This window comes from Aphanomyces astaci (assembly GCF_000520075.1).
Source record: "Aphanomyces astaci strain APO3 unplaced genomic scaffold supercont1.43, whole genome shotgun sequence".
Classification (NCBI taxonomy): domain Eukaryota; phylum Oomycota; class Saprolegniomycetes; order Saprolegniales; family Verrucalvaceae; genus Aphanomyces; species Aphanomyces astaci.
This window is the reverse complement of record NW_009798306.1, coordinates 383,545-409,469: the sequence shown is the minus strand read 5'-3', so window position 1 is coordinate 409,469 and position 25,925 is coordinate 383,545. Positions and strand designations below refer to the sequence as shown.

Below are 25,925 nucleotides of genomic sequence, written 5' to 3'. Positions count from 1 at the left end.
ATCAAGTGTCAAAACAGCAATCCACATTATTACAGCACTAGCGGCGACACGTACACACCATTATCCACATCATTTGTCACATTCAGCGATGCCACACGGCAAAACCATCACTGCCGAGGAGCGAGGCCAGATAATGGCCTATTTGAAGCTTGGTAAGAAGCTACGGTGGATCGCCAGAGCTCTCCAACGCAGCGATAAGCTCGTTCGGACATGTGTGGCCAACTTCAGCCGAGAATTGCCACCCAAGTCCCCTGGACGGCACTGCAAACTGACCCGACGAGAAGTCCGCCGAATCTTCCGACTCGCCACACGCAAAGGAATGTCCACTAGACAGATTTCAGCTCCTCTAGGTGGTAAAGTAAAGCATTCTACTGTGTCCATTGTGCTTAACATGAGCAAGTTCGCGAAGTACATGAAACGCCGCTCGATTCCCCGTCTGACGACCAAGCACAAGAAGGCCAGGGTTGAGTTTACGGCAAAATACTTCCACAAGCTCGATGCCAAGAAGAAATCTCTCTTTACAGACGAGAAGAAGTTTAACTTAGACGGTCCAGACGGCTGCCAGTATTACTGGCACGACTTGCGCCACGAGGTGCAGACCTACTTGAAGCGTGTCTCTGGTGGGGGCTCGGTATTTGTTTGGGGTGGCATCAGCTATCACAACAAGACCGAATTGGCCATCCTGAAGGGTCGCCAAGACTCTGAGAAGTACAAGGACACGCTTCGTGGGTACATGATCCCCGCAATGCGCGAAGTTGGCCGTGCGACAAGTGATGGCACTGGAATTTTCCAGCAAGACAACGCCAGCATCCATACGTCGAAGGTGTCGAAGGCGTGCCTGGATGCCCTACCGTGGCCAACGATGCCGTGGCCTGCCAAAAGCCCAGATTTAAGCCCAATTGAAAACGTTTGGGGTGCTCTGGCAAGAAAAGTCTATGCAAATGGGCGGCAGTTCGAGACAAAGGCGAGTCTGAAGGCCCAAATATTGGTCTCATGGAGCGAAATATAGCAGGAGTACTTACAAGACTTGATTGAAGGCATGCCTACTCGCATGGCTCAAGTTCTTTTGCGTCGCGGTAACTGTATTGATAAATAGTTGACTTTTTGAAAATGCGTCTATAATTTCTGGACAGCTAGAAATGATAAATTTGGAGATTGCACGATCTAAACAGATCTGTTGGCGAAACCCGCTTAGTGGATAGTCTTACATGCGCCTGTGATAGCAGGGCACCATGCAGAGAGAGGGGAATGGGATGGCATCATGACGAACTCGAGAAAATTTAGGTGCGTCTATAATTTCTGGACACACTGTAGTATCACGTAGCAAAACCACTCTATTGTCAATGACAAATACCTCGAAATCGGATTTTCCCATATTAGCACCAATGGAAAATAATATACAAATTATACAACAAATTTTTGAAACTATTTATAATACTGCTTTAGAATTAACTTATTCAAATATTAGTAAAGATGGAAAATATTTTTTCCATTTTTTATTTTTATTCAAAAGATTTTTTTTGTGTTTTTTTAAAAAAAGAATTACTAGTAATGATATTCTAAAAATGACAAAAAATACAGTTTTGAAATTAGGTTTTTATAAAAAGGTATTATTAAAACCGAATAAAATAGTACAATTTGGCATCCCTGATCATGGGGTAGCGAATACTCCGGAGTACTATTTTAAAAAGTAACTGTTACATTGACCTTGTCAGTTACGTCAACGTATGTCGGTTACACCTTCCTTTTCAATTTCACATTCGACCATGCCGACGGGGGCGTCGACGCTCGAGGACTTCGACGTATACGAGTCAAATCCGTTCGACGACTGCGACGTACCCGAGGACGACAACAACCCCGAGCCGACAAAATCAGGCAAACAAGGAGGCGCATTTGACTTTCAAAAGTGGGTCGCTCGGAAAGACAAGTATGAGCGGGTGCTCCAAGCCCTGCGCGCCATCTCCACGGACCGCGCGGCGAATGAATCGCAGTGGTTTGAGTGCGCAGTGGCGCTGGCGGCGACGGATTGTTTGCTCAAGGTGGGCCGCACGGACAAGTGCGATTGCGAAGGGGTACGTCCGTCCGTCCATACACCAACAATCAACACGACGATTCGATTTGTTTTTTCTATGCGGAATGGCAGATTTGTCGAGACCCGGGCCATGCCGTGTCCAAGCAACGATCGCGCTGTCAATGTCCAGCGCCCAAATGCTCCATTTGCAACCGGTGCATTGGCACCACTGTGGGTACGAGACCCTACCCTCGTCGAGAGATGAGTCCTCGAATTGATGAACGTTCGTTTGCAGGGACAATCACGGACAAAATGCAAGAAATCATGCGACTGTATCGGGGAAAGTCCCACGATAGCGACTTGGAAATAGCGCACCAAGTGGCCAATATGGGCGAAGGACATCTTTTGAATGGCGTGAAAATCACTGGACTGGCACTGCGAATGTCCAAGTCCGTGCTCGCCCAGTGTAGTGTGTTGCTCGGGCCCGACCAAGCCAAGATGCAGCGCCCTTGTGCATGTCCGATGCGTTCGTTGGGTAAGCGTGTATTTTCAGTGAACTGTCTTAAGTGCAATGTGAATCAACCTCCTTGCAGGGGATCACTGGGTGCACTGGACCAAGGCCAATCATTCGTTTAACAAGGTGCGGCTGTCCGACGCGCAAGCCAAAAAATTTGGAGGCGCCACGCGACAGCTCATGGAATTCGTGGAAGCGGACAATGTGTACTTGCTCACCATCAAGTGGCGGGTGGCTGCCAAGCCCCAAAAGGGCGACACGGCTAAAATCGCGGCTCGCCGATGCCTCTCGGCCGACGAAAAGAAGCTGAATGCGGTACGGTTATGCGATACTTCTCGAATTGTGGTTGCGACGTGGTGGGTTGTAGGTGTTCAAAGCCCTGTGCAAAAAGTACTGGATGCAAGCGCAACATCGAGTGGTCGAGTTGCTGCGAGAGAAGATCGAAGCTATGACCAAGCAGAACCGTGACAAGTCGACTGATCGGCCACGACCGCCCAAGTCCGTGGCCGAGATGGAGACGGCCGTGTTGACAAATGTGGGCGTCAAGCGCATCGTGCAATGGGTCGAAGACGACAAGGACGCGGTGCAAGCTAAGGCCGACGAAAGTCAAAAGGAAAAGCAAGAGGAAGGGTCAATGGCCCACAATGTAACGTCCACCAAAACACACAACAGCTAGCTATCGTGTTGAACCTTCACACTCGCTGACTAGGCTTGGGTCAAGCGCAAAGATCGGTTGCGGGTCCGCGTGCCGACGTCTCCCACAAACCGCCACGGCAATAGCGCCATCAAGTCCATGTGGAAACCGCCGAGGTTCGACTTTAGCACATCTGGCCTTGTCCGCCCGAAAAAGATGGAGATGCCGTGCTGCGCCGTGGATTTGATGCGCAACAGCGGACTCAAGTATGTACATGCAATGTCGGAGGGGTTCCAAGGCCGAGGCGGCGACTTGGACAAGTGCCGGGAAGTGCTACTCAAGAAAGGACACGTGTACAAGAGCAACTTCAACATCGACGACCCCGACAGTGCCTTTTCCGAAGACAGGTCTCTTTCCAACAGATACATCATCATCATAGCCACCATTCAAACAACACCCGATGGAGATAGGTACCGTTTTGAAAAGCAAGCCATCAAAGCGACGGGGACCGCCGTCGTCGTTGGCGGCGTGACCCGCGAGGAAGGGAGCAAAGAGTCGTACGCAGTTTGGATGGCGGCCAAAGCGCGGCGAGATAAAGCCATTGGATTCCTCCAACATGTGACCAAGCCCAAAGACATGGAGCCAGAAGCAGCCCCGGCCACGCGATGGCGGGACGTCGGACAAGCCCTCAAGGGGGTTGATCGGGTACACACACATATATATATCTAAACGCACTGAAAAAGGGGGCATCCCTTTTTGCTCGTGCACGGCATGTTGGGTTTCTAAAACCTCCAGAGCAATCCCATACAAGACTCTCATATGGATGGTGTAGTCGCTGCTCACGGCGTGGATGACGTGGTCGGACGGGTTCATGTCACAAGGACGGTGCCGCGTATTGTGGGAAAGCTTCCCCCCCATAGCTTGCGACGTGCACTCGACGTCATCGGCCATCCGCGACGTTTTCCTTAAGTTGTTGCACCGCAAGGAAGTCGACTACAAGGACGCGTTTCTTAAGTTTGCTACTCGCAAACACATGCAAGCAGTCAAGGCGGGCGTGACCGACGACGAAGACATGAAAGATGACGACAAACTGCAAACGTATGCCCACATGACTGCAAAAGAGTTCACCAAGTTCTTGGCGGGGGTGGGGATTCTACTCCAGCCAGAAGAATGCGACCGCGTCGTCGAGTATTTTGATGCCAACGGCGACGGCACCATCACCATGCAGGCATGTGTGTCCTACTACTTCTACTACTACTACTACTACTACTACATACTACTACGATTGGCATTCATTCGAGTACGAGAAGGTCTAAGGGGAGTGGGCGTGCGTAGGAATTCTTGGCGGTGACAGGGGACAAACGACTCACGCAGTGCCATGGGGACACGGAATTGGCGCTCAAAGACGTGTGCATGTGGGAAACTGTGTGCCATGAGTGTGGCATGTTGAACGCGTTCCAAATGGTGGCGGGGCTCAAGAAGGACAAGCAGCGCCTTCGGGCCGAACTGCCTGCCCATGTAAAGCGTCGGCAACTGAGCCAATTCCAATGCAACCCGATTCTAAACATGCGCGAAGTCAAAGAGAAAGCTCCATATGCGTGCGATTATGCGGTACACGAAACCCAATCTTCCAAGCGGAATTCCTCTCACCAGGATGATGGGATAAGGGATGGTCGGCCGAGAATGCACAGGATTGTGTGGCTAAGTTAGACCTGTGGTCGGTGGAAAACCGCGAACGCAAAGCCCTTCAACGCCTTGTCACGCAAGGTACAGAACCCCCCCTGCACATTGCCCCAAATATCTAGAATAGCTAGCTATACAAGAGTTGCTCCATCGTGCATGTATATTGATTGCTTGGTAGGTGCCCCTCCTGAAGCCCCGGCCTTGTTCAAAGACGAAGACACGACGCTGGACCCGACGACGATGTTATTGCTTCGGTGGCATCCGCCTCCCGTACACGGCAATAATGGCGCTGCGTTTTACATCTTGGAAACGTCTGGCGCAGGTACAGTCACCACACACAACATAATCTGCGATACGGTGTTTTCCCCAATTGCATCGATTTGACAGAGGGCTCGACGACGTACAAGCAAAACGTGTTTCGAGAACTCGTGAGGGACCCCCAAGACTTTCATGACAACCAGGGCGAACCTCGGTACCATTATGTGGTCACAGGGCTCGTCCCCAACACCAAGTATGCCATCCGCCTCCGAGCGTTAAATGCATTTGGGGCAGGGCCGTATACGTTTGGGTACGCAGTATTCATAAGCCATAGAAAAGTGTTGTACCGGGCATCCTTCTAGTTACTTTACAACGGTGCCGTCGGCGCCTCCAGCCCCCATGGCCACCCGAGTGACGTGGAACAGCATCCACTTGAGCTGGAACACATCCATTTGGTGAGCTCGGAGCATCTCTTGACATTGTCTGGACCACTGGTGGCGGGTGTAGGTACGAAACCCAGCTCAAGGAACTGCGACAAGTATTTGATCAAGCCGACGTGGACCACAACGGAGAAATCTCTCGCGACGAATTCGTCGACGAGATTGAAAAGCGAAAGCCCCGGGTGCTCGAGTTTCTTCAAAAGACCACCGTCATGACTGCAGACACGACAGGTACTGTATACGTACACCTGTCTTTATGATAAAACCTAGGGGGATGATGATGTAGGGGTGCCGCTGAGCATGTTTGACCTGATTGAAACAAACGACAGCAATTCCATCTCGTGGCAAGAGTTTGTGCAAATGTTCCAAGCCACCATTGACTGGGATGCTGTGGACAACAAGCCGGCGAAACCGGCGACGGGGGGTCCGCCGTCCACATTGGCGTCCAAGCAGCGAGGAACCAACGTCCGCACCAACCGAACTCGCTACGTGCTAAAGCAGTGCATGGACGAAGTCGCGGGCGTGTATGCGGAAATCTACCGCGGCACCAAGCCGTATTTCGTAGTTTTGGGCCTCGCCGCCGGCACCGCCTATCAGTTTCGCGTGCAAACGTTGAACGAAGACAACGTGGCGTCGCTGCACAGGTCTTGATTCGGTTGATTGATTTGACGGTGTTGGATTAATATATATATGCGTGTGTACATCTAGTGCGGCCACGGTGGTGCACACAGCGCTTATGACGCCCCAGGCGCCAGTGGTGGCCACCCTGGGCGACTCGAGCGTGACGCTGCAGTGGGCTGAAGGCAGTGCGCTGGCCAACGACCAGCTGACGTTGGCGCAAAAGACCAAGCGTATGAAAAAAGGCGCAGTGTTGGACGACTCGGTGCACCGGATGCTCAAGGAATGGGCCAAGGAGACCATGGTCGACTCACCGTCGATTGACTTTGCCGGCAAGTTCAAAAGGTTTTCGATCGTTCCAACCCCTATATATATACAATATGGATTCATGTCGACAACCAAGACATATGGGGGGACGTACGTATCTACATTATTGTAGGTACGACACCGACGGCAGCGGGTTCATCGACGTGGCAGAATTCCAAACCCTCTTGGCGGAATTGGGGGTCCCCCCTACCCCCGAACGCATCCAAGCGTACATGACCGAGTTCGACACGAACAACGACGCCAAGATCTCGTTTGACGAGTTCAAAGCGTGGTGGAACAAGGACACCGTCGAGTACGTCCTCAAGCGCTCGACAACAACGTCCGACGCGTCGACAGTATGCTATCGCGGCCATGGGGCCACGACCTCGGTCGCGGGGCTTGCCCCCAACACGCGCTACATCTTCCGGTTGCGTCACGTCAGTTCCCACGCCACTTCCGCGCTGAGCGCCGCCGCTTCGCTCATGACGCTGCCCCGCGCGCCGTCGCCGGTGCGGCGTCGACAGGATGTTGCATCATGTTGCTGAAAGTAGGGTATGCGTGTGTAGGTTGGTGTGATCGAAGCGTTGTCGACAAAGCTGCGCGTGAAATGGCACCCCGGAACGAATGGCGCTGAACGATACTTGGTGGAATACAGATGGACAGAGAGCGTCGAGTCGACAAAGACAGCCGCAAAGCCACTGGCTGCCAAGGACGCTGCGTGGGTAGTGGGGTACGAAGGACAAGACACAGTGGCCACGTTGGTAGGGCTCGCGCCCAGTTGCATCTACCGCCTTCGCGTGCGAGCTTCCAACGCCGATCGGGGATGGAGTGGGTATGGAAGTGTCACGGACGCCTGCACGTGTGCAAAGGATCCGTCGATGAAACCTGCTGTGGCCGCGGAAATGTACAGTTGTCCACATATACGTATATATAAAGACCAGGACGACCTCGATATCACAACCATGTAGGTTCAAAGTGGAAGTGGGCGGACCTGGTCAAATGGTCATAGGGGACACGATCTTGTTTACAGAGAGATTGTTTCTTGGGGACAAGGGCAACGTCGTGGAAGACGAAGAACGGAGGCGCGGCAAGTCCAAGCCATCATCGCACCATGCCGGTATTGTTGTTTCTCATAGACAACATGTATATTCAACATATGTAGGCCATGAATGTGTGGGCGAACGGACGATCGCAGCAAGAGTGACCAAATTCGTCGTGGACTCGTTGGCGGTGCGCACCGTCGTGATGCTCGACGTGGTGTGGTCCACGGTGCTATTCTACGACCAACTGCATCAGAAAACCATGGCAGCGGCGGCCACGTTGCAGCCAGACATCAAGTTAGCCCGAGGGGAAGGCGCAATCCTGAAGTACGAGACATTTCGGCTGCCGTGGCAGGATGAAGTGGCTCGGAACCCAAACATGCCTACCAAGTTGGCAGAGTGGGCGGCATGGCAACAAGCAAATGGAAAATGACGAGTAACGTTAATGCTTAATATGGACGTCTAGTAGACGAAGTATTGACTTTGTCGACGAGCAGTTGGAGGTTGGTGTAAAAGAGGTGGCAGCGAATCGGCATTTCCAGCTCGTAGAACGGGTTCTTGAGCACGTAGTCTGCGTACAACTCGTAGATTTGGCGCAACACAGCCTCAAGGTCGCCGCTGGAGATGTTTGGCAGCGCCGTGATGAAGAACTTGGTGCCTGTCAGCGTCTGAAAGCACTGCAGCCGGAACGAGTCCGTGTCCATCGACACAATGCCTTTGGACGCCACTGGCGCCGCCAATGCTGCGATAGCGTGGATGCTGTGGAAGGTTGAGCCTAGGCGCAAACGGTCATTGCTACTGATTTTGGGCGCTTCAGCACTCAGGTCTTGTTGGTACACCACCCCCCCAGCCTTGTTGATCACAAACAAGGACAACAGCATGTTCGTCGAACAAAAATGGAAATGGAATTTCATCCGGATACCACATGCCCGGATGTTGTACCTAGTTACCGGACAAATTGTACCCCGCTCGGATGTGCAAGTTAGAGCAGAGCATCTCCACCGCATGTTTACATTAGTTAGCCTTCATTTACTTCGATTTCCGCCCAAGTCAAGGCATACTATGGAGGGACGGTTTACTGTATCGTGCACGGTTTACTACCGGTAAGTTCTGGTATTATTAATAATACGTACTACCACGGTAGTAGTTAGGCTACAGTACATGTAGTCGTCGCTCTGTCCAATGATTCAAAGCTATGCCATACCTTCAACTCGTGATCTGCTCTAACCTTAGCACTGTACGTGGAAGGCAAGGGCGCACTTCGACTACACGATGCATAGTACTCCCATTTCACATCCTAATACGGTATGCATCGTGATGAACTGGTGGTTGTACGGCGTAAGTTGGCCTGGTGCTGCAACTCGATTAGTTAGCAGCTGAAATAAAGTAAGGGTTGTTTTATTCTGCTGAAATGCAGAACTTGTGTGTTTAGTGTTGTTTTATCTTCAATCGGGCTTATATAATTTTAAACGTCTGGTTGTTTAACGCAGTTAAACAACCGGCAAACTACATGAAAAGCACAATACCAATTATTGCAATACAACTTTTTTTGTTTTTCGGAGAATGGCCATAATTCCTGATTGTGGCATACTAGTATCCTTTTTGAATCCTGAAGTGCCCTGACTACTGCTCATCATACAGTATACTAGTATGCTACTGTACCAATAGTATACCTCTATAAAGTGGTGTGCCAATTGTTGACGTACTGTATTATTTTAACCTTCGGTGTTGTATGGCTATGAGTATACATATTCAGAGGTTTGCTCTGTGATTGGTGCTTTTCCAATAAGCTTATAGAGTACCTAACTAGCAAATAATATGAATCACTTTTGAATTGACTGTGAGCGTTGTCAAAACTAGAGAGTTTTAGTAGTCAAGCTTTCGAATTTGCACTTATCGCGTGAATACCATGCAGTTGACCACAATTTGACGTGCCTTCAAATGTGTTCCATTATTAAGGGGCTGGTTAGGGTTAACGTTAACGTAACATTAAGCTCAACTTCTGAGATAGAGATGGGCTAGATAGAATACAGCCAGGGTTTCAATTAAATACAACCGTACAACGGTTCAATTAAATACAACCGTACAACGGTTCTTAGACGCCGACTTGGACATCCTTCATTTGCACGAACGAGTCGCGCGTGTCCTTGTCTTCGTCGAGCAGCTTGTTCTTGAACTCTTCGTCCATCACTTCGCTGCCCTCGTTGTTGTCGAACATGCAAAACCACGTCAAGACGATCGTGGCGAGTGAAATGCCGGCAAACGTGTAGAACGCGCCGTCGTAGCCAAAGCTGGGATCCTTGACCCACAGCGAAAACCCGTACGAACCAATGGACGCGCCGGCCTTGCCCATCGCCGCAGAGAACCCGTGGCACGAACTGCGGATCGCCGTCGGGTACATCTCCGTGGGCATCACGAACGTCGACATGTTGGGCCCAAAGTTGGAAAAGAACAGCGTCAACCCAAACAGAATCACAAACAACCACGCCGTCTGCTTGATGTCGTCCCACCAAATCGCCAGCACCAAAAAGATGATGGTCATAACTGTCAACCCCTGCAGCTGGATCAACTTGCGCCCCATCTTGTTGATGAAAAACACGGCCGTGTAGTACCCCGGCAACGCCACGAGCGCAATGAGCAAGTTTTGCAGCGCGATGGTCTTGAGGTCGCTCTGGGCCCCCACCACGGACAAGATGCTCGCGCTAAACAGGTTTTGCGCGTAAAAGACAATGTCGAACAGAAACCACGTGCCGGCCGTGCCCAGCAAACTCTTGCCATAGTGCTTCAAGATGAACGACCACCGCACCTTGGCCACGTGCACGTTACCCGCCAACATGTTCTTGTACCCGTCCGTTTCTTCGGCCGTGATGCGAAAGTACACGAGGAACAACGCAGGCAAGACCCCGAACCCAAACAAGACGCGCCACATCACTTCCAAGTCGTGCGCGTTGTCTTGCAGGACGTTCACCATGAGCAGCCCCAGCAGCGACGCAGTGGTGAAGCCCACCCCCTGCAGCGAAAACGTCAGTGCCACGCGGCGGTTGCGGTCTTGGGGCGACGTCGCGTCCTCGGACGACGACGCAGCCGCCAGTGGGTACTCGCCCCCGATGCCAAACCCCAGCAGACCGCGAGCCAGCACCAAAAACCACAGCGTGTTGATGGCAGAGCCGCCGTACGCCGCCGCACACAAGATACCACCCACGATCAGCAACGCGCACGTCGCGACCATGCAGTTCTTGCGGCCGTAAATGTCCCCCAACACCCCAAACGCCAGCTGGCCCAGCACCGCACCGATCAGCGCCGCCGCCGACACGTTCGACTTCATGCGGGCATCGTACACGCTCGTCGTGTACTGGTGCTCGAGAATCACGTTGATGATGTTGATCACGGACAAATCGTACGCGTCGTTGAAGAACCCGAGGCCGCGGAGGAAGAACTTGTTGATCATCGAGCTCGACCTGTCAAATGCAATTGTGATGGCAAGGACCTGGCACTTGTCCTTGATACATCGAAGATGCAAAAGTGTATTGGGTCTTGTACGAGGGAATCTCGTGGACCGTTTTTGTGTTTGTCGAATTGGTTGGCTGAACTTTCATGTGGATCCAGAGGATCTTGCTGAAGTTATCCCGAATTGTGACTTGAATAGTCGGTTACCGGTATAATCCGGGAGGAGTTCTGTTTTTGCCTCTGAACGTTTCATATTGCCATTTGCGATGATGGTTATTTCGACGGGAAACCAAAAAATCAGGACTGTGGCCATCTGGGATTTTGAATCGAACGAGCCGCCACTGGGTCCTCTTGCATAGATTTCGTTCCTACTAACTAGTATGGCAAACCAACCACAACAGGGACATTCCAGATCAGTACCTACGTTTAATATTATCGGATGGGGTAAATTAACAGGAACGAGTTTCAAGATCAATTCTTGGATACATCTTCAAGGATCCTTGTTGGGTGAGCTCTGGGTGACTTTATTCGCATGGTGCGACGACTGACTTGTGAATATGTTAGGATATTTCACGTCAATTTGCCTATGTGTACTGTGTAGGACTACAATGCAGACCAGTCTTATCACTGCAAACCACCACCACTTGACAAGTAACTTACAGCACTGTATCCGACATGTATGTTCTCTTGGGCTTTACCTACTTGTTAGCTTAGACCTGCTTTTCCGAGCGATCAGTATAACGCCCTCACATCCACATCTGGTCGAAATTTCAGAACACAAGTTCCGACTACACATCCGAGCGTTATTTCAATGAGATTCGAATCATATGTACGACGAATCTACGATCAATTCGAAACATCGCCAGCCATTCGTTCTGGTTTCGGTACATCCGACGTACTTGTGCACTAGTACTGTACAGTACAACATTTACGAAAACCAAGTCCGTATCACCTCTCAACACAATTGCATTTGACAGGTCGAGCTCGATGATCAACAAGTTCTTCCTCCGCGGCCTCGGGTTCTTCAACGACGCGTACGATTTGTCCGTGATCAACATCATCAACGTGATTCTCGAGCACCAGTACACGACGAGCGTGTACGATGCCCGCATGAAGTCGAACGTGTCGGCGGCGGCGCTGATCGGTGCGGTGCTGGGCCAGCTGGCGTTTGGGGTGTTGGGGGACATTTACGGCCGCAAGAACTGCATGGTCGCGACGTGCGCGTTGCTGATCGTGGGTGGTATCTTGTGTGCGGCGGCGTACGGCGGCTCTGCCATCAACACGCTGTGGTTTTTGGTGCTGGCTCGCGGTCTGCTGGGGTTTGGCATCGGGGGCGAGTACCCACTGGCGGCTGCGTCGTCGTCCGAGGACGCGACGTCGCCCCAAGACCGCAACCGCCGCGTGGCACTGACGTTTTCGCTGCAGGGGGTGGGCTTCACCACTGCGTCGCTGCTGGGGCTGCTCATGGTGAACGTCCTGCAAGACAACGCGCACGACTTGGAAGTGATGTGGCGCGTCTTGTTTGGGTTCGGGGTCTTGCCTGCGTTGTTCCTCGTGTACTTTCGCATCACGGCCGAAGAAACGGACGGGTACAAGAACATGTTGGCGGGTAACGTGCACGTGGCCAAGGTGCGGTGGTCGTTCATCTTGAAGCACTATGGCAAGAGTTTGCTGGGCACGGCCGGCACGTGGTTTCTGTTCGACATTGTCTTTTACGCGCAAAACCTGTTTAGCGCGAGCATCTTGTCCGTGGTGGGGGCCCAGAGCGACCTCAAGACCATCGCGCTGCAAAACTTGCTCATTGCGCTCGTGGCGTTGCCGGGGTACTACACGGCCGTGTTTTTCATCAACAAGATGGGGCGCAAGTTGATCCAGCTGCAGGGGTTGACAGTTATGACCATCATCTTTTTGGTGCTGGCGATTTGGTGGGACGACATCAAGCAGACGGCGTGGTTGTTTGTGATTCTGTTTGGGTTGACGCTGTTCTTTTCCAACTTTGGGCCCAACATGTCGACGTTCGTGATGCCCACGGAGATGTACCCGACGGCGATCCGCAGTTCGTGCCACGGGTTCTCTGCGGCGATGGGCAAGGCCGGCGCGTCCATTGGTTCGTACGGGTTTTCGCTGTGGGTCAAGGATCCCAGCTTTGGCTACGACGGCGCGTTCTACACGTTTGCCGGCATTTCACTCGCCACGATCGTCTTGACGTGGTTTTGCATGTTCGACAACAACGAGGGCAGCGAAGTGATGGACGAAGAGTTCAAGAACAAGCTGCTCGACGAAGACAAGGACACGCGCGACTCGTTCGTGCAAATGAAGGATGTCCAAGTCGGCGTCTAAGAACCGTTGTACGGTTGTATTTAATTGAAACCCTGGCTGTATTCTATCTAGCCCATCTCTATCTCAGAAGTTGAGCTTAATGTTACGTTAACGTTAACCCTAACCAGCCCCTTAATAATGGAACACATTTGAAGGCACGTTTGAGATGAAGTTTGCAAAATCGAATTCTCGATTCATGGATTTTGTGACTGACAATCTAATATTTTGACTGAGTTATACGTTTTGCATGACTGCCATGAGCTCGGCGGGGCTGGCCTTGCCCACGAGGGCGTCGCGGATGGCTCGGTACTGCTTGTTCTTCGGGTCCAGTTCCACGGCGCGCTCGATGCTTTGCACCGCGCGCTCCATGAACGATTCATCGGGGGTCTTCTCGTACTTTTCAGCGTACATGAGCCCAATGTTAAAGTACGCGAGTTCGTTGGTCGGGTCCAGTGTCGCGGCCGCCTCAAAGTGTTCCAGGGCCAGCACCTGCTTTTCCCGCAGTTTGTTGGCCTTGTACATGGACCCAAGGTTGGCGTGGGCGAGGGACATCTGGGACTGGGTGGCTTCAGGGTCGTTCTCGACGAGGATCAAATACCGCTCAAAGCTCGAAATGGCATCGTTGCTCAGTGCAAACTTGCGCTGGTTGTTCACTTGGTCCTGGGCATGCTGCGACAAGGCAAACCCCAAATGGTAGTAGAATTCGGACGACGTTGGGTCGAGCTCAGTGGCCTTTCGCCAGCTGTTTGCAGCTTGTTGCCATTGCATCATGACATTCAACGCATTGCCCATCAGAGCGTGGGCAAACACCATGTCCGGATCAATTTGGATCGCCTTTTCACACTCCTCGAGCACCAGAGGCCATTTCTGGGCCTCGAAATGACCCAGGGCCTTTTGCAAATGCTTCACAGCATGGCGCTGGACGTCCGAGAACTTTGGCGTGGCGACTTCGCTCGGTCGATTTGCCTTGTCCGCGGAATGCACTGTTGACGTTGTCCTGTCGACCTTGGCACCGACCACAAGTTGACTCGACCTTTCGGACGACATCAGCGCCGCAAGAACGACCAACACTGGAATGAAGAACCCAAGCGTGTACATAAGGATCGAGTGCTGGCGAGACGACTTTGGTTGCTTCTTGGGTACTGACCTGCCCATCCAATGCAAAGTGGGTTGGATCCCCCCATTTCGAGCCAAATGCGATCTTTCTACCCTTCGATAAAGAAAGACCTACATTCTCCATCTACATCATTTTTCGTTTAAGTTCAGGTTATTTCCGGTATATTTCGTCCGGCACACAATTGATTCACGCCATGTGCGTTATGTTCGCCAATTATTTCGTCCAGACCCTCTCGTATGTCACCCCCAGGCGGTATATTTCACACATTGTTCAATATATTTCAAATGATGTTTCATCTATTTCGATTTTCGAAGCAAATTAAGTAAATCGCAGGTGGTGGATACTTGTCTAAATCATACTCCGGAGTAGATACTGAAGGATTGTGCTTTCGAGGTAAAATTGATATTGTAGATTCGACGAACGACGTCAAATCCACCTGAAATCGTCGAGCGACATTTTACTTAAACTAAATGTACTCACTGTGACTCCTGTCCGATACAACGTTGAACTCTTTGTGAAATGGAGAAGCTTGGCGATGCACCGGATACGCCTGTGATTTGATTGATCGAAATGTTTTTCAAAAATTTCATTTGCTACTTCGTTCCGTCGATTAATGCGTCGATTTATCGAAAAAGATGGAACATCATTTGAAATATATTGAACAATGTGTGAAATATACCGGCTGTGGGGTGACATATAACGGAGATCAGTCGAAATATAATGAAACGAAGTAGGGTCTGGACGAAATATATTGAATGCTTGGCGAACAAAACGCACATGGCGTGAATCAGTTGTGCGTTGGACGAAATATACCCGAAATAACCTGAACTAAACGAAAAATGGTGTAGTACTATCACTTGTCAAAACAGTACTCCGGAGTATTAATAAGCCAACTATTAGTAGTACTATAGTTTCACGTTATTTTTCACATTACTGTACGGTATTTCTTCACTGTGAGTACGTAAAAAACCAGTTTACAGTTAACTTACTGTTAACCAATTTAGGATAACATTGTACCTCGAAGTACTTAAGTAATGTCCAATCACACCTCGTTATTTGTTCGAGTCAAAACCTTTGTCATATACCAGTAATGCTAACGTCGCATATATGAAACGCCAAACAGCGTAAAAGTCGTTCATAGTAGTCATTCAAGATTGGGTTTGAAGTATCCTTGTCGACACCGGCCACATTGGGTTGGATCTGTGGTTGTGTCGAGTGTTAAACTCGGTGGACGTACTTCCACAACAGAAATATTTACTCTATCAAACAATAACCTTGTGTAAAATATATTTAGCCCGTTCTAACTACTTCCCCTAAACACTGAATTTCAATGCTACGACACATACATAACTACTTCAAGATAAAATTGGTTTTCAAAATGCAAGTTACAATATGCTTAGAAGTGACAAATTTTCCTATGAAGTAGATCGGGTAAACTGATAGTTCGATTACAATGAACATCGGGATTGTACAGTATACAGTGAAAGCGGTGCGTCTAGTGTACAGTAGTATTATCACTACTCTAAACTCGAATATCGTAACGGACTCAAAAGTTATGTCCATTTTGCCCCCAAAAAAGTTATCTTAAACTGGTTTTTTACGTTAGATCAATTATGTATGCTAAAGTTAACAGATTAATGCTGTTTTCCAGTGATCCTTCGGCGCTGAGTGGGACGCCCGGGGGAGCTGGACACAGGGGCTGGTGCCATTTTGCGCTTGAGCGATTCCTTCGTCTGCTTCACTAAGGCTCGTGAGTCAGTTGAGAAGTGGAACTCTCGGAACGAAGTCAACTTGGGGCGGCGGATGGCAGGGACGCCAATCACGCCCGCCGACCGCAACGTCTACAAAAGGCCATGAACAACCCATGGCGCTTGCTACAAGCAACGAAGGTACGTACCATGCGGAACTTGGTTTTTCCGTTGGCATCGCCAGAATTGCGAAGTCCCTGGGTGACTTGATGGTATTGCTGGGTTTTGCGACGTTCGAGCATGACGTCTTGTCGCTTCGCTTCGATTTCAAGCAGCTCCTTCGACGTGGCACTTAGACGCTCGGACGTTCGTCGCACGGGTCGCTTGGTGAATTTGGGTGTCCTTGGTTGCGTCAACGTTCGCTTCAGGGGGGTGTTCCATTGCTTGGGTTTGACTTTTTCGCGTAAGGGAAGGGGTGGTTTAGTAACTGGAAACCGTGATTTGGACAGATTGGGGCTCACGGGGACTGTCAGTGCTCGCTTTTTCTGTGGAGCCTTGGACGGTCGAGGAATGGGAGCTGCTACGGTAGGCTGGTACGGCTTTCGGACGGTAGACACGCGAGGTTTCGAAAAATTGGGGCTGATCGGGATTGTCAGTGCCCGCTTCTTCTGGACGACCAAGCCTCGAGTTGGAAGGGCAGATTTCCCTGTTGTCGTTGCAAGGCGGGAGTTCTTCATACGCAATGCGCCTAGTGGTGCGCTCGACATATGCGTCGATGGTGGCTTCCGGTTTTGCTGAGCGTTGGCAGAGAGTCGCGTTGTCATCGCATGTCCCGATGCGTCGGCGGTCATGGTGTTTGCACCTCGTATGATTTGCAAAATTGAAAATTTGAATCAACCGGATAAAACATCCTAATTTACCGGACGTTATTCTACCTCCAATTAAGTAAATGATGCTTTATTACCAACAATAAATGATGTGTATATTAATACAATCAAACTTACAGCTATTAATAACACTGTACTGTAAAACTTCCGCAGCGAGGGAAATGGAAAGCCATCAAGATGCGATCGAGGGCAGCGCTGGCACCACTCTTCTGACATGGCAATTCCGTGGCGTTCAGATCAGGAATGACGCACTCGTAATGAAGAACTGTCAACATATCGATGATACGTACGTCAATGTCGAAAGGTCGCGGGATTGTTGTATCCGGATGGTTATCCGAATTCGTGTGTCTGTTCGAAACATTGCAATCGACAGTGGCGGGCGACGACGGGACGAATGGTGCTTCTCCAACGAGCACGAGACATGTGCCGTCGCGCGGGGTCTGTCCTGAAGACGCATCTGAGGAAGCTCGTCAAGACACGAATGCGAGGGGAAACCTTACGCAAGTGGATTGGTCGGAACATCGACAATTCCGTGCTTGCGCTGAGCATTGACATCTTTCAAGTGTTTCTCGGGTATGTACATCAAGCTCCTATCCTGGACCAACCAACCCACCACCCAATTCCTCTCTACCGTGTCCTAACTCTTCGTACGTGTGTAGTCTATTGGTGACGATCGTGTACTTTTCCCAGAATTGGCTCGAGTTCAGTCCCAACTTGGAATCGTACGAACTTATCATGCTGCAGTGGGTGATCGGCATCTTCTTCTCGCTGGACTACATCATGCGACTGTACGCCGCCGACAGCCGTCGAATATTCTTCCTCAGTCCGTTTGCACTCGTGGACCTCGTTACGATCTTACCCCAGTGGTTGGAGGTGCTGTTCGAAGCGAACGAAGAGTTCCGGTCCAAAGCCAGCGCCATGAAGACCCTCCGCGCACTGCGCTTCCTGCGCGCGTACCGGTTGCTCGTGTTTTCCAAGACTGCCAAGGGGCGGCAAGGCGGCGTCCTCTTTCTCACGGTCATGTCAATCATCGTGTGCTCGGCAGGCGTGATCCAAGCCGTCGAGAGCTGCGGCCCTGGCGACGTCCAAGGCAAGAACTGCCAAAGCCTCGAGATCTACAACGCATGTTACTTTGTCGTGATCACCATTGCCACCCTCGGGTACCGTACCTATCCTCCCCCCATATCTTTCATATATATATATATATAATATATATATAAATATAATATATATATATATCGTTTCAGATATGGCGACATTGCACCCAAGACCCGCAGCGGCAAAGTGTGTGTGATCTTTTTGATCTTTTCGACGGGCATTCTGCTCCCGCTACAGATTAGTCGGTACAGCGACATTCTCAGTCGAGAGGTACATCTATATATATATATATATATTGATACTTTATGTCATGTATATTTTATGAATATATATACTCTGAGTATAAAATATACATATACATTCTAAGTCGAGAGGTACATCTATATATATATATATATATTGATACTTTATGTCATGTATATTTTATGAATATATATATAAAATATACATATACAATCTTCATGTTTTACTCCATGAACTGATTGATGCTAGACCGAATACGACAAATCGTTCACGGCCAAAAAGGAAAAGAATCCGCACATTCTCATCTGTGGCGAAGTGAATTCGAGTGCGTTGGACTTTTTCCTCCGCCAATTCCTGCACCCAAACAACATGAACTGGAAGGACAAAGTCGTGATCTTGTGTCCAGGGCTGCCCTCCCACAACCTCAAGCGCATCCTCCTCAACAGCGCGTACGAGCAGCGAGTCGTGTACCTCCAAGGCAGCGCCATGCTGGACTCGGACCTCAAGCGCGCGGGGGCAGCCAACGCGCGACTGTGCTTTGTCCTGCTCAACAAACTCTCGACCGACGGCGACCGTAGCGACACAGCGTCCAACCTGCTTACGATTTCCCTCCGCCACCACACCAAGCGCGTGCCGCTGTTTGTCCAAGTGCTCAAGACAGACAACATCCGTCACGTGCACTTGTCTGGCGCGAGCAACATTGTGTGTGTGGACCAGCTCAAGATGGGCTTGCTCGCCAAGTCGTGTGTCATTCCTGGGCTGTGCGCTCTCGTGTGCAACATTCTGTTTACATTTCGACCGTTTTACAAAACCAGGTAACTATTGGGCATTTTTTCACCCAATTTTGGACTTGTATTTCATCCAATTTAAGCTTGTACAAACTATACGATACAAAGTTTAGTATATAAATATGGTTCCAATATTGAGGGGCAGAGTCCAGTTCAAACGTTTGGATTAGCAGAAATTAACTAGAATGTGAGTTTTGATTGGCTTAGGAGTCGAATCGATTTGAGTATGGCTTGTTTATCTGGGATGTTGTGAGAATGATCGATCATGATGATGTTCTAGCGGCCTGTGGACATCGGAATTTCTCCATGGGTGTGCGCACGACGTGTACGAAGCGCACGTCCCCACGTACTTGCAAGGCATGATGAGCATGGCCACGCTCACGCTCATCATGTACTGCGAGTACCACGTGATCCTACTGGGGGTGACGGACAACTTGGACAAGTTCCACCTGTTTCCATCCAAACTTCGCCTTCGCAAGTCGCACACGGTGCTAATCTTGTCCAAAACCCCCGACTGTTCGCGGTGGCTCGAAGGCTTGTCGTTGTATACGCTGCAAAAGTAGGACAAACTCCTTTCAATATGTTGGATGTGCTCATGTGTGACGATGTGTGGTAGGTACCAGCACTGGATTTCAGAGTTTGCTGCGATTTCCGACGCGTGGCAAGGCGGGACGCTCAGCGGGCGCCTTCGAACGACCCGGGAGCTCATGCGCAAGTCCATGAGCTTGTCCAGTGGTCAAACCAGGCGCACGTTGCGCTACGCCCTGGCTAAAACCGATGACGTGATGAAATCACCCCCACACACGCGACCGTTCACATCGTCGCAGATCGTGCCGTGCACAGGCCCATCGGACGACAAGCATCATGACGAAGGGGGGGACGAAGAGGAAGAGGTGGTGGTTGCCTACGTTCCACACGAGGATAACCCGCCACTAGCTTCTTCTCCCCCTCCAGTCAATTCCCATGCTCAAGTCACGCACAAAACGACTACTCCCCTCGCCTTGTCGACAACGGCAATACCAGGGATCGGCAAAGTCGCCCATCCTTCTTTGAGTGACGTTATCCCCACCACAGCACAAGCAACTCACGAGTGCCCCCACCCACTCCGCCACGCCCCCCTCGCCCCCGTGCAACTCGAACGACCCCTGAGCATCTGCACCCCCACATCGTTGCCACGGACGGACGTATCCCCCGCCAGTCCCATGGAGCCCCATCCACCTACTTGTCCCCCGTCGCCTCACAAAGCCGCATCCCACGGCAAGAAACTATCAATCAGTTACATGGCGTTTCACAACGAGCGCATCCCCGCGGACCTGTCCAACCACATCATCCTCTGCGGGATGCCCAACATGCTGCACGACTTTGTGGCGCCGCTGCGACCGGGCGTGCCCCGCGCCAACCAGTCGACGTACAGCCTCACAGACCCCCTCCCCCCCCCCGACGAAAATGCCAGCGACAACTCGGCCCCCGTCGTGCCCATCGTCGTCATCTCCCAGGTCCCGATCACGGAAAAGCAACACGCGAGTATCGCCATGTTTGGCCACGTTTACTACATCCACGGGTCCCCCCTCCACGAGAGTGTGCTCCGGGAAGCATGCCTCTACTACGCCAAGAGCATTGTCATTATGAGCGCGTGTACTCAGAGCCAGCAGGACGTCGACGGAGGAGGACGCCATCCGCACCACGTGCCCACAGAGTACTTTGTGGACCAAAACATGATCGATACGGACGCCATCACACTGCATCGGTTCATCACCGAAGCGTGCGAAATCAACTGCCCCATGGACGCTCCCCTCCCCACGGTGATCATTGAGCTCGTACGATATATCGAAATATATCGATATATACTAGTATTATCTAGATGGTTCTTCTTACCGTATGTTGTGTGTAGAGTCGACCGAGCAGTTTGCGGTTCCTTAAAGACGATCATATCAAAGTCCAAGATGCCGACATGGAAAGCCACGTCAAAGCCATGACCAAGCAAGTGCTGTCCCGGGCAGACGACCCCCTCGACAACATCTGCCACCCCCTGTACGCCGCAGGTACTGTATATGTAATACTGTACCGTACACTGGAATACTGTACACGAACGTAGGCAAAGTGTGTGTGGCCAACTTTCTCGATGCGTTGCTCGGCAGTTGCAATTCGTATGGGACGATGGTAGACTTGTTTCATTTGCTCATCTTGGGCGAGCCAGCGTTCGAGTCGACATCGAAAACGCGCGCGATCGACCAGATGGCCGTGCCCAAACACAGCTGGGGCGTCTTGTACGGCCAACTGGTCCAAGACATGATTACGCAACAGGTGGGATTACGTCAATAGTAGTAGTACTAGTAGTAGTACTACATGGTTGGTGTGACAGGACACGCTCGTGATTGGCTTGTACCGGTCCCGCGGCGGGGGACTCTTTTTTGTGTTTGTGAATCCCCCTGAAGACGTGGTCGTGACCCCCCAAGATCGGCTGTTTATCATACGCTAACAAGGCAAAAGTCGGATTTACCCACCGCCACAACAAAGTCGCCCCGAGGGGACCATCGCAGACCCAACACCTTGACTACAACCATATCAAAAATGCGTATATCATATCTATATTGGCCATCATATACATCTTACCATTGGGGAGATCCAACCTATACAAGAACACACATCCCTCGTTAGAAGCACATATAGACACATACTGCCGACATTGTTACCACGTAAGTCCGTCTGGCGTCCAGAAACAGACCTAACCATAGATAAAAGTTGGAGTGTCTGGAGTGGAGAATATAGATGAAATGGACTTATTTAATAGAATAGATGAAATGGACTTATTTAATAGAATAGATGAACGACTACTATACCTTGGAATGACCGCACCCGAATGACAGCGACGTCTTGGACGGGTTCCACCGCAAGGTTTTGATCGGGGCACTGCTGACTATATATAGATATATTAATATAATATATATTATGTAAGGCATGATGACGACCAGATCAAAACAGAATATATATATATATATATTGAAATATGTGATTGCAAGAAACACATATCGTTCGATATATTCACGAATCATAAACGCAATACAAGTCATCCCGCATGGTCGTTGTGTCCAATTATATGTCGCCATGACCAAAGCCAACACTACGCTGCTACTATATATATAATATATAAATATACAAATATATAAATTAATATTCATGGTTTTCAGCTACCTAACAGCGCATGCAAGGCCATCGTGTCCGTCGTCCAAATCCAAATGTGAAACGGCATCGCGTCGTTCTTGGACGCCAAATACGCTGCGTCGTGGCTCCACGCCAGCACCCCCACGCCCACCTTTGGCACATCTTTTCTACTCCGAATTATATATATATATATATATTCATCATCTAGAACAAGACGAATACTACATACATATACATAATATATATATATATATATATCAAGTTTGATATAGAGTGTCGTTCGAGTGTAGAATATATATATTCAAGCAGTACAAAGGGTCTGGGGACACGTAAGTGACGGTGTGGGGGGGCGCTTCCACAACCCAGTCGCTCGAGCGTTTGTCTTGGCGATAGATGGTCTACGCCAAAACCGCCATCATGAGAAATATATATATATATATATCGAGCGATTTAAGAATATCAAACCACGCTGGAACTGGCGCTGGTGGACGGAAGGAACGTGGGGTGGTCCAGTTCGGCAATGCACTTCCAGTGCATGTGGCTCATGAGCCGAACTTTCTCATCGAATGATCCCAATGCGAGGAACTGGCCCGACGGAGACCACGCCATGCTCTTGATACCCAATGCATGCTGGTATGCCTGCATATATATATTGATAAATATAATAATATCGACACAAAGATTTTTTCACATATTTTGTGACATATGTAGTATATATTTTCGTCCCAAGGTATTAAAATACCTCGTATTGATGCAAGAGGTCGCCCTCGATCGAGTAAAACAGCACCCGATACTCGAGAAACGTATCCCGCACCACAATTGCCCTAAATAGTATCAAAATATATAAATATCACTTTATGTATCACTTTTCAGCCATCATCATACAAGTCCGAATCTGAACGTACCGGCCATCCATCGACCAAGCCAGCTCCACCATGTCGTAGCTGGCCGTGTCGAAGTGCCGCGCGAGTTCCCACGTCTCGACGTTATAAATGCCAATCGCATCCTATACATGTTCATGCAACAGTGTCATATTTGAGCCATGATGTACAAAGATACATAGAGACGACACCCGGCGGACCTTGCACTCGGAGCGCTCGGCGACGGCGAGGTACGTGCCGTCGGGTGAGAATGCAAAGCCTTCAGCGCCGAGTTTGGGGTGACGGATCACGTACTTGGACGTGTCGACGAGGGACCACACCGTCGCGTGGATGCGGAAGTCGGACACCTAGCGGAAAGGACGATCACTAGATGTGCATGGCGATGGACGGTCGTTACAGTGATAATGTGCCGCGTGTCGGGGGTCCATTTGGCGGAAATGAGGCCGCAAATGCCTTCCGCAATCTTGCCTAGAAGAGGACGAGAGTGAGAGGAACGAAGGAAGGAAGGTTGAGAGCTTCATTACATGTCCATGACGGATCCAAGATGGAAAACACTTGGACGATTGCACGTTTGTACATGGCGCAAAAGATCAGCCGCATGCTATCCCCGCTATTGGAGTCAGTCTCGATGTGTGGCGCCCACTGTATCGCGGAAATCAGGTCCACACACGTGAACAACTGCACGATGCTCAAGTTCATCGTGACGTCGCGGACGCACAACCGGGTGTCCTTCGCCACTGCCAAGTACCGGCCACATCCACTCCAGCTCATGATGCCCTGACTGTGTGCCAAGAGCTCACTTACGTTTGTCCTGCCAATTTCATGACCACCCGACGGGAGTGCCGTCGCCGGAGCCGGCGGCGGCGCGAAACTCATGATTCCTTCACGAGTGTCAATGGTTTGATTGGTTCAAATATTGGATTCCAAGGGAGTAAGTATTTTAATACTAAATAGAAATAAAAACGTTCAAATTATCTCGAGCTTAAAGTTGCAGTGCCGAACTCGCCTTTTTGAGCTTTTTCTCTCATCGTTCGAATACAAATCAAGTGTAAGAGTTTGAATCAGGGCAAATAAAATGATAAAGTTAGGCGCTCAAACAGGCGATCGGTGATTTGCCGAAATTTAACCTTGTATTCAGTAGTGGAATTTTAAGGCTTCGATGAAACAAAATTATTAATTTATAGAAAAATATTATATGTATGCAGTAATAATATTTTACAGGTTATACTTCATTTATACTATGCTCATATAAGTCAAGCCTGTGACGCGTAGCAAATCGGTTAGAGGATGAGGCGGTGGTGGATGGGCCCCAGGTTCGAGTCCTGGGGTACGCCAAATTTTTCCTCAACTTTAGAACTCTTTAGCGTAACAGTATTCCGTTCTAACATGTAAGCATTATTAAGTGCACGCTTTCACACTTAAATGCCTTTGGGACGAGCGGCAGCTTCACTTTGGAGAATTGCATGGTAATCGGCAGTGATAAACTTACCGCTCACAGTCAAGGTCTTCCTCGCAGCACGTTTTTTCTTCTGCGGGGGTAGCAAGAGCACATCACTCCTCACAATCGCACTGCGTTGGAGCCACGTGGTTTCAATGTCAACTGAGTCGTCCTGAGACGGCTTGAAAATGGACAAACGGTTCAGCATTTTGTCCAGGAATGGTGGGCACAAGCCAGTGCAATCAAATCCATTCACAATGGAGGCATCCTTTGTTGACGACGACCACACACGACACGCAATCGAAATCGCGTGTTGCTGCCGTGTACGATGTCATGGATTGCGGCCGCCTTGTCCAGGATTTGAGTGCGGTTAACCGGATGACCATCACGCTCCATCGCCAAGATCCAGGTCACCAGGTCGTTTTCATATTGGAGGGGCAACATCGGCTGTGGTCCCATGGACTTGGAGGCGACGTTGGGTCTTTTGGCCTTTGCCACATGAAAGCGAAGGGTTCGCTGAGGAATGGCATACGCTTGTGCAGCAGAAGGGATGTTGCAGTTCTTGGAGACTACGTCTGCTATCGCTTTAGCCACATCGTCAGGCGAGTACGGCGTTCTTGGCGGCATTTTAATTTGAAAACATGCGAGCTCCTCTTTAAGTTAGTACTATTTCCCACCACAAATTTTTGAAGGTGTTAGTTGTTGCAGGCTTACATTTTATCCAATCGTATCAATTCTTGATTTCTATTGGGTAATGCAGCGCGGCAAATCACAGATCATTCAGCAAATCACAGATCCGTCACGTATAGTATTAATAAACAAGTCATTTTAGAAAATGACTTGTTATTTCGTGTACCCCGACCCCATCTAAACGGTAAACGGAATGCCATGTCGAAGCAGCTGCCCCCCACTGATACGTCGCCGGCTCGGAGCCGCTCATCCAGCAAGCGAAAGTGAGTCATCGCGCAGCAAAAGTGTCTGACCGCCACAAATTGGTTTGGAGACCGGCCGTCCATGACTGACGAAGATTTGGATGACGAATTGAGTCGTAGTACGCAGGTTACCAATGGGGGACTCCCAAAACCTACACAATGAATTTGAGTCGATGTCACAAAACCTCTGTTTTTCAAATAAAAATACGCGACACATTTTGTGGAGACGATTTTGTGGTCTGCACAGAATTGTGATTTGTGTCATCTAACCACACAAATTCACCTCTATAAAGAAGTACAATATTTCTCAGGGAACGCATACGTGGCTAGCCATTCTACGTTACGCCAGAACAGCATGCGCATGGACAACACGCGGAGGTCTACCACCTTTGCCACGTCTACTGGGTTGTTCGTACTCACC

The 25,925-nt window shown here is 50.1% G+C and overlaps 8 protein-coding genes across 10 annotated transcripts; 4 read left to right on the top strand and 4 right to left on the bottom strand.

Annotated features, from left to right (window-relative positions):
- The first annotated feature begins 1,753 nt into the window (after positions 1-1,753).
- Positions 1,754-8,400, top strand: H257_12883 (hypothetical protein). Of its 3 annotated transcripts, XM_009840240.1 has the most exons (20): positions 1,754-2,072; positions 2,144-2,246; positions 2,307-2,546; positions 2,605-2,840; positions 2,893-3,171; positions 3,235-3,566; positions 3,630-3,864; positions 3,992-4,387; positions 4,495-4,770; positions 4,827-4,926; positions 5,021-5,164; positions 5,230-5,410; positions 5,463-5,555; positions 5,608-5,771; positions 5,827-6,184; positions 6,249-6,503; positions 6,598-6,973; positions 7,031-7,368; positions 7,433-7,581; positions 7,627-8,400. In XM_009840240.1, exons 1-20 carry the CDS (start codon positions 1,767-1,769, stop codon positions 7,935-7,937), a joined length of 4,872 nt encoding a protein of 1,623 aa, XP_009838542.1. In that variant the 5' UTR covers positions 1,754-1,766; the 3' UTR covers positions 7,938-8,400. The 3 variants fall into 3 exon arrangements, with proteins under 3 accessions (XP_009838542.1, XP_009838543.1, XP_009838544.1); XM_009840241.1 differs by having other exon boundaries at positions 7,031-7,581; XM_009840242.1 differs by lacking the exons at positions 7,433-7,581; positions 7,627-8,400 and having other exon boundaries at positions 6,249-6,973; positions 7,031-7,412.
- Positions 7,928-8,394, bottom strand: H257_12884 (hypothetical protein). The gene has a single exon (XM_009840243.1). It carries the CDS (start codon positions 8,383-8,385, stop codon positions 7,954-7,956), a length of 432 nt encoding a protein of 143 aa, XP_009838545.1. The 5' UTR covers positions 8,386-8,394; the 3' UTR covers positions 7,928-7,953.
- A 1,035-nt stretch (positions 8,401-9,435) lies between the features above and the next one.
- H257_12882 (hypothetical protein) lies at positions 9,436-11,062 on the bottom strand. Its single transcript, XM_009840239.1, has one exon. The coding sequence runs from the start codon at positions 10,950-10,952 to the stop codon at positions 9,600-9,602; it is 1,353 nt and encodes a 450-aa protein (XP_009838541.1). The 5' UTR covers positions 10,953-11,062; the 3' UTR covers positions 9,436-9,599.
- Positions 11,063-11,907: 845 nt separating this feature from the next.
- H257_12881 (hypothetical protein) lies at positions 11,908-13,429 on the top strand. The gene has a single exon (XM_009840238.1). It carries the CDS (start codon positions 11,939-11,941, stop codon positions 13,289-13,291), a length of 1,353 nt encoding a protein of 450 aa, XP_009838540.1. The 5' UTR covers positions 11,908-11,938; the 3' UTR covers positions 13,292-13,429.
- An 8-nt stretch (positions 13,430-13,437) lies between these two features.
- H257_12880 (hypothetical protein) lies at positions 13,438-14,457 on the top strand. Its single transcript, XM_009840237.1, has one exon. It carries the CDS (start codon positions 13,518-13,520, stop codon positions 13,965-13,967), a length of 450 nt encoding a protein of 149 aa, XP_009838539.1. The 5' UTR covers positions 13,438-13,517; the 3' UTR covers positions 13,968-14,457.
- Positions 14,458-15,958: 1,501 nt separating this feature from the next.
- Positions 15,959-16,941, bottom strand: H257_12879 (hypothetical protein). The gene is made up of 2 exons (XM_009840236.1): positions 16,285-16,941; positions 15,959-16,228 (listed from the first exon to the last, which is right to left on the bottom strand). Exons 1-2 carry the CDS (start codon positions 16,924-16,926, stop codon positions 16,022-16,024), a joined length of 849 nt encoding a protein of 282 aa, XP_009838538.1. The 5' UTR covers positions 16,927-16,941; the 3' UTR covers positions 15,959-16,021.
- Positions 16,942-17,383: 442 nt separating this feature from the next.
- H257_12878 (hypothetical protein) lies at positions 17,384-21,570 on the top strand (the record flags this gene model as incomplete). The annotated part of the gene is made up of 9 exons (XM_009840235.1): positions 17,384-17,535; positions 17,622-18,122; positions 18,210-18,330; positions 18,553-19,118; positions 19,372-19,650; positions 19,708-20,908; positions 20,983-21,133; positions 21,187-21,395; positions 21,454-21,570. 9 exons carry the CDS (start codon positions 17,384-17,386, stop codon positions 21,568-21,570), a joined length of 3,297 nt encoding a protein of 1,098 aa, XP_009838537.1.
- A 210-nt stretch (positions 21,571-21,780) lies between these two features.
- H257_12877 (hypothetical protein) lies at positions 21,781-24,010 on the bottom strand (the record flags this gene model as incomplete). The annotated part of the gene is made up of 10 exons (XM_009840234.1): positions 21,781-21,816; positions 21,932-22,008; positions 22,284-22,420; positions 22,566-22,651; positions 22,719-22,892; positions 22,996-23,077; positions 23,159-23,259; positions 23,335-23,481; positions 23,532-23,602; positions 23,659-24,010. 10 exons carry the CDS (start codon positions 24,008-24,010, stop codon positions 21,781-21,783), a joined length of 1,263 nt encoding a protein of 420 aa, XP_009838536.1.
- Positions 24,011-25,925: the final 1,915 nt, after the last annotated feature.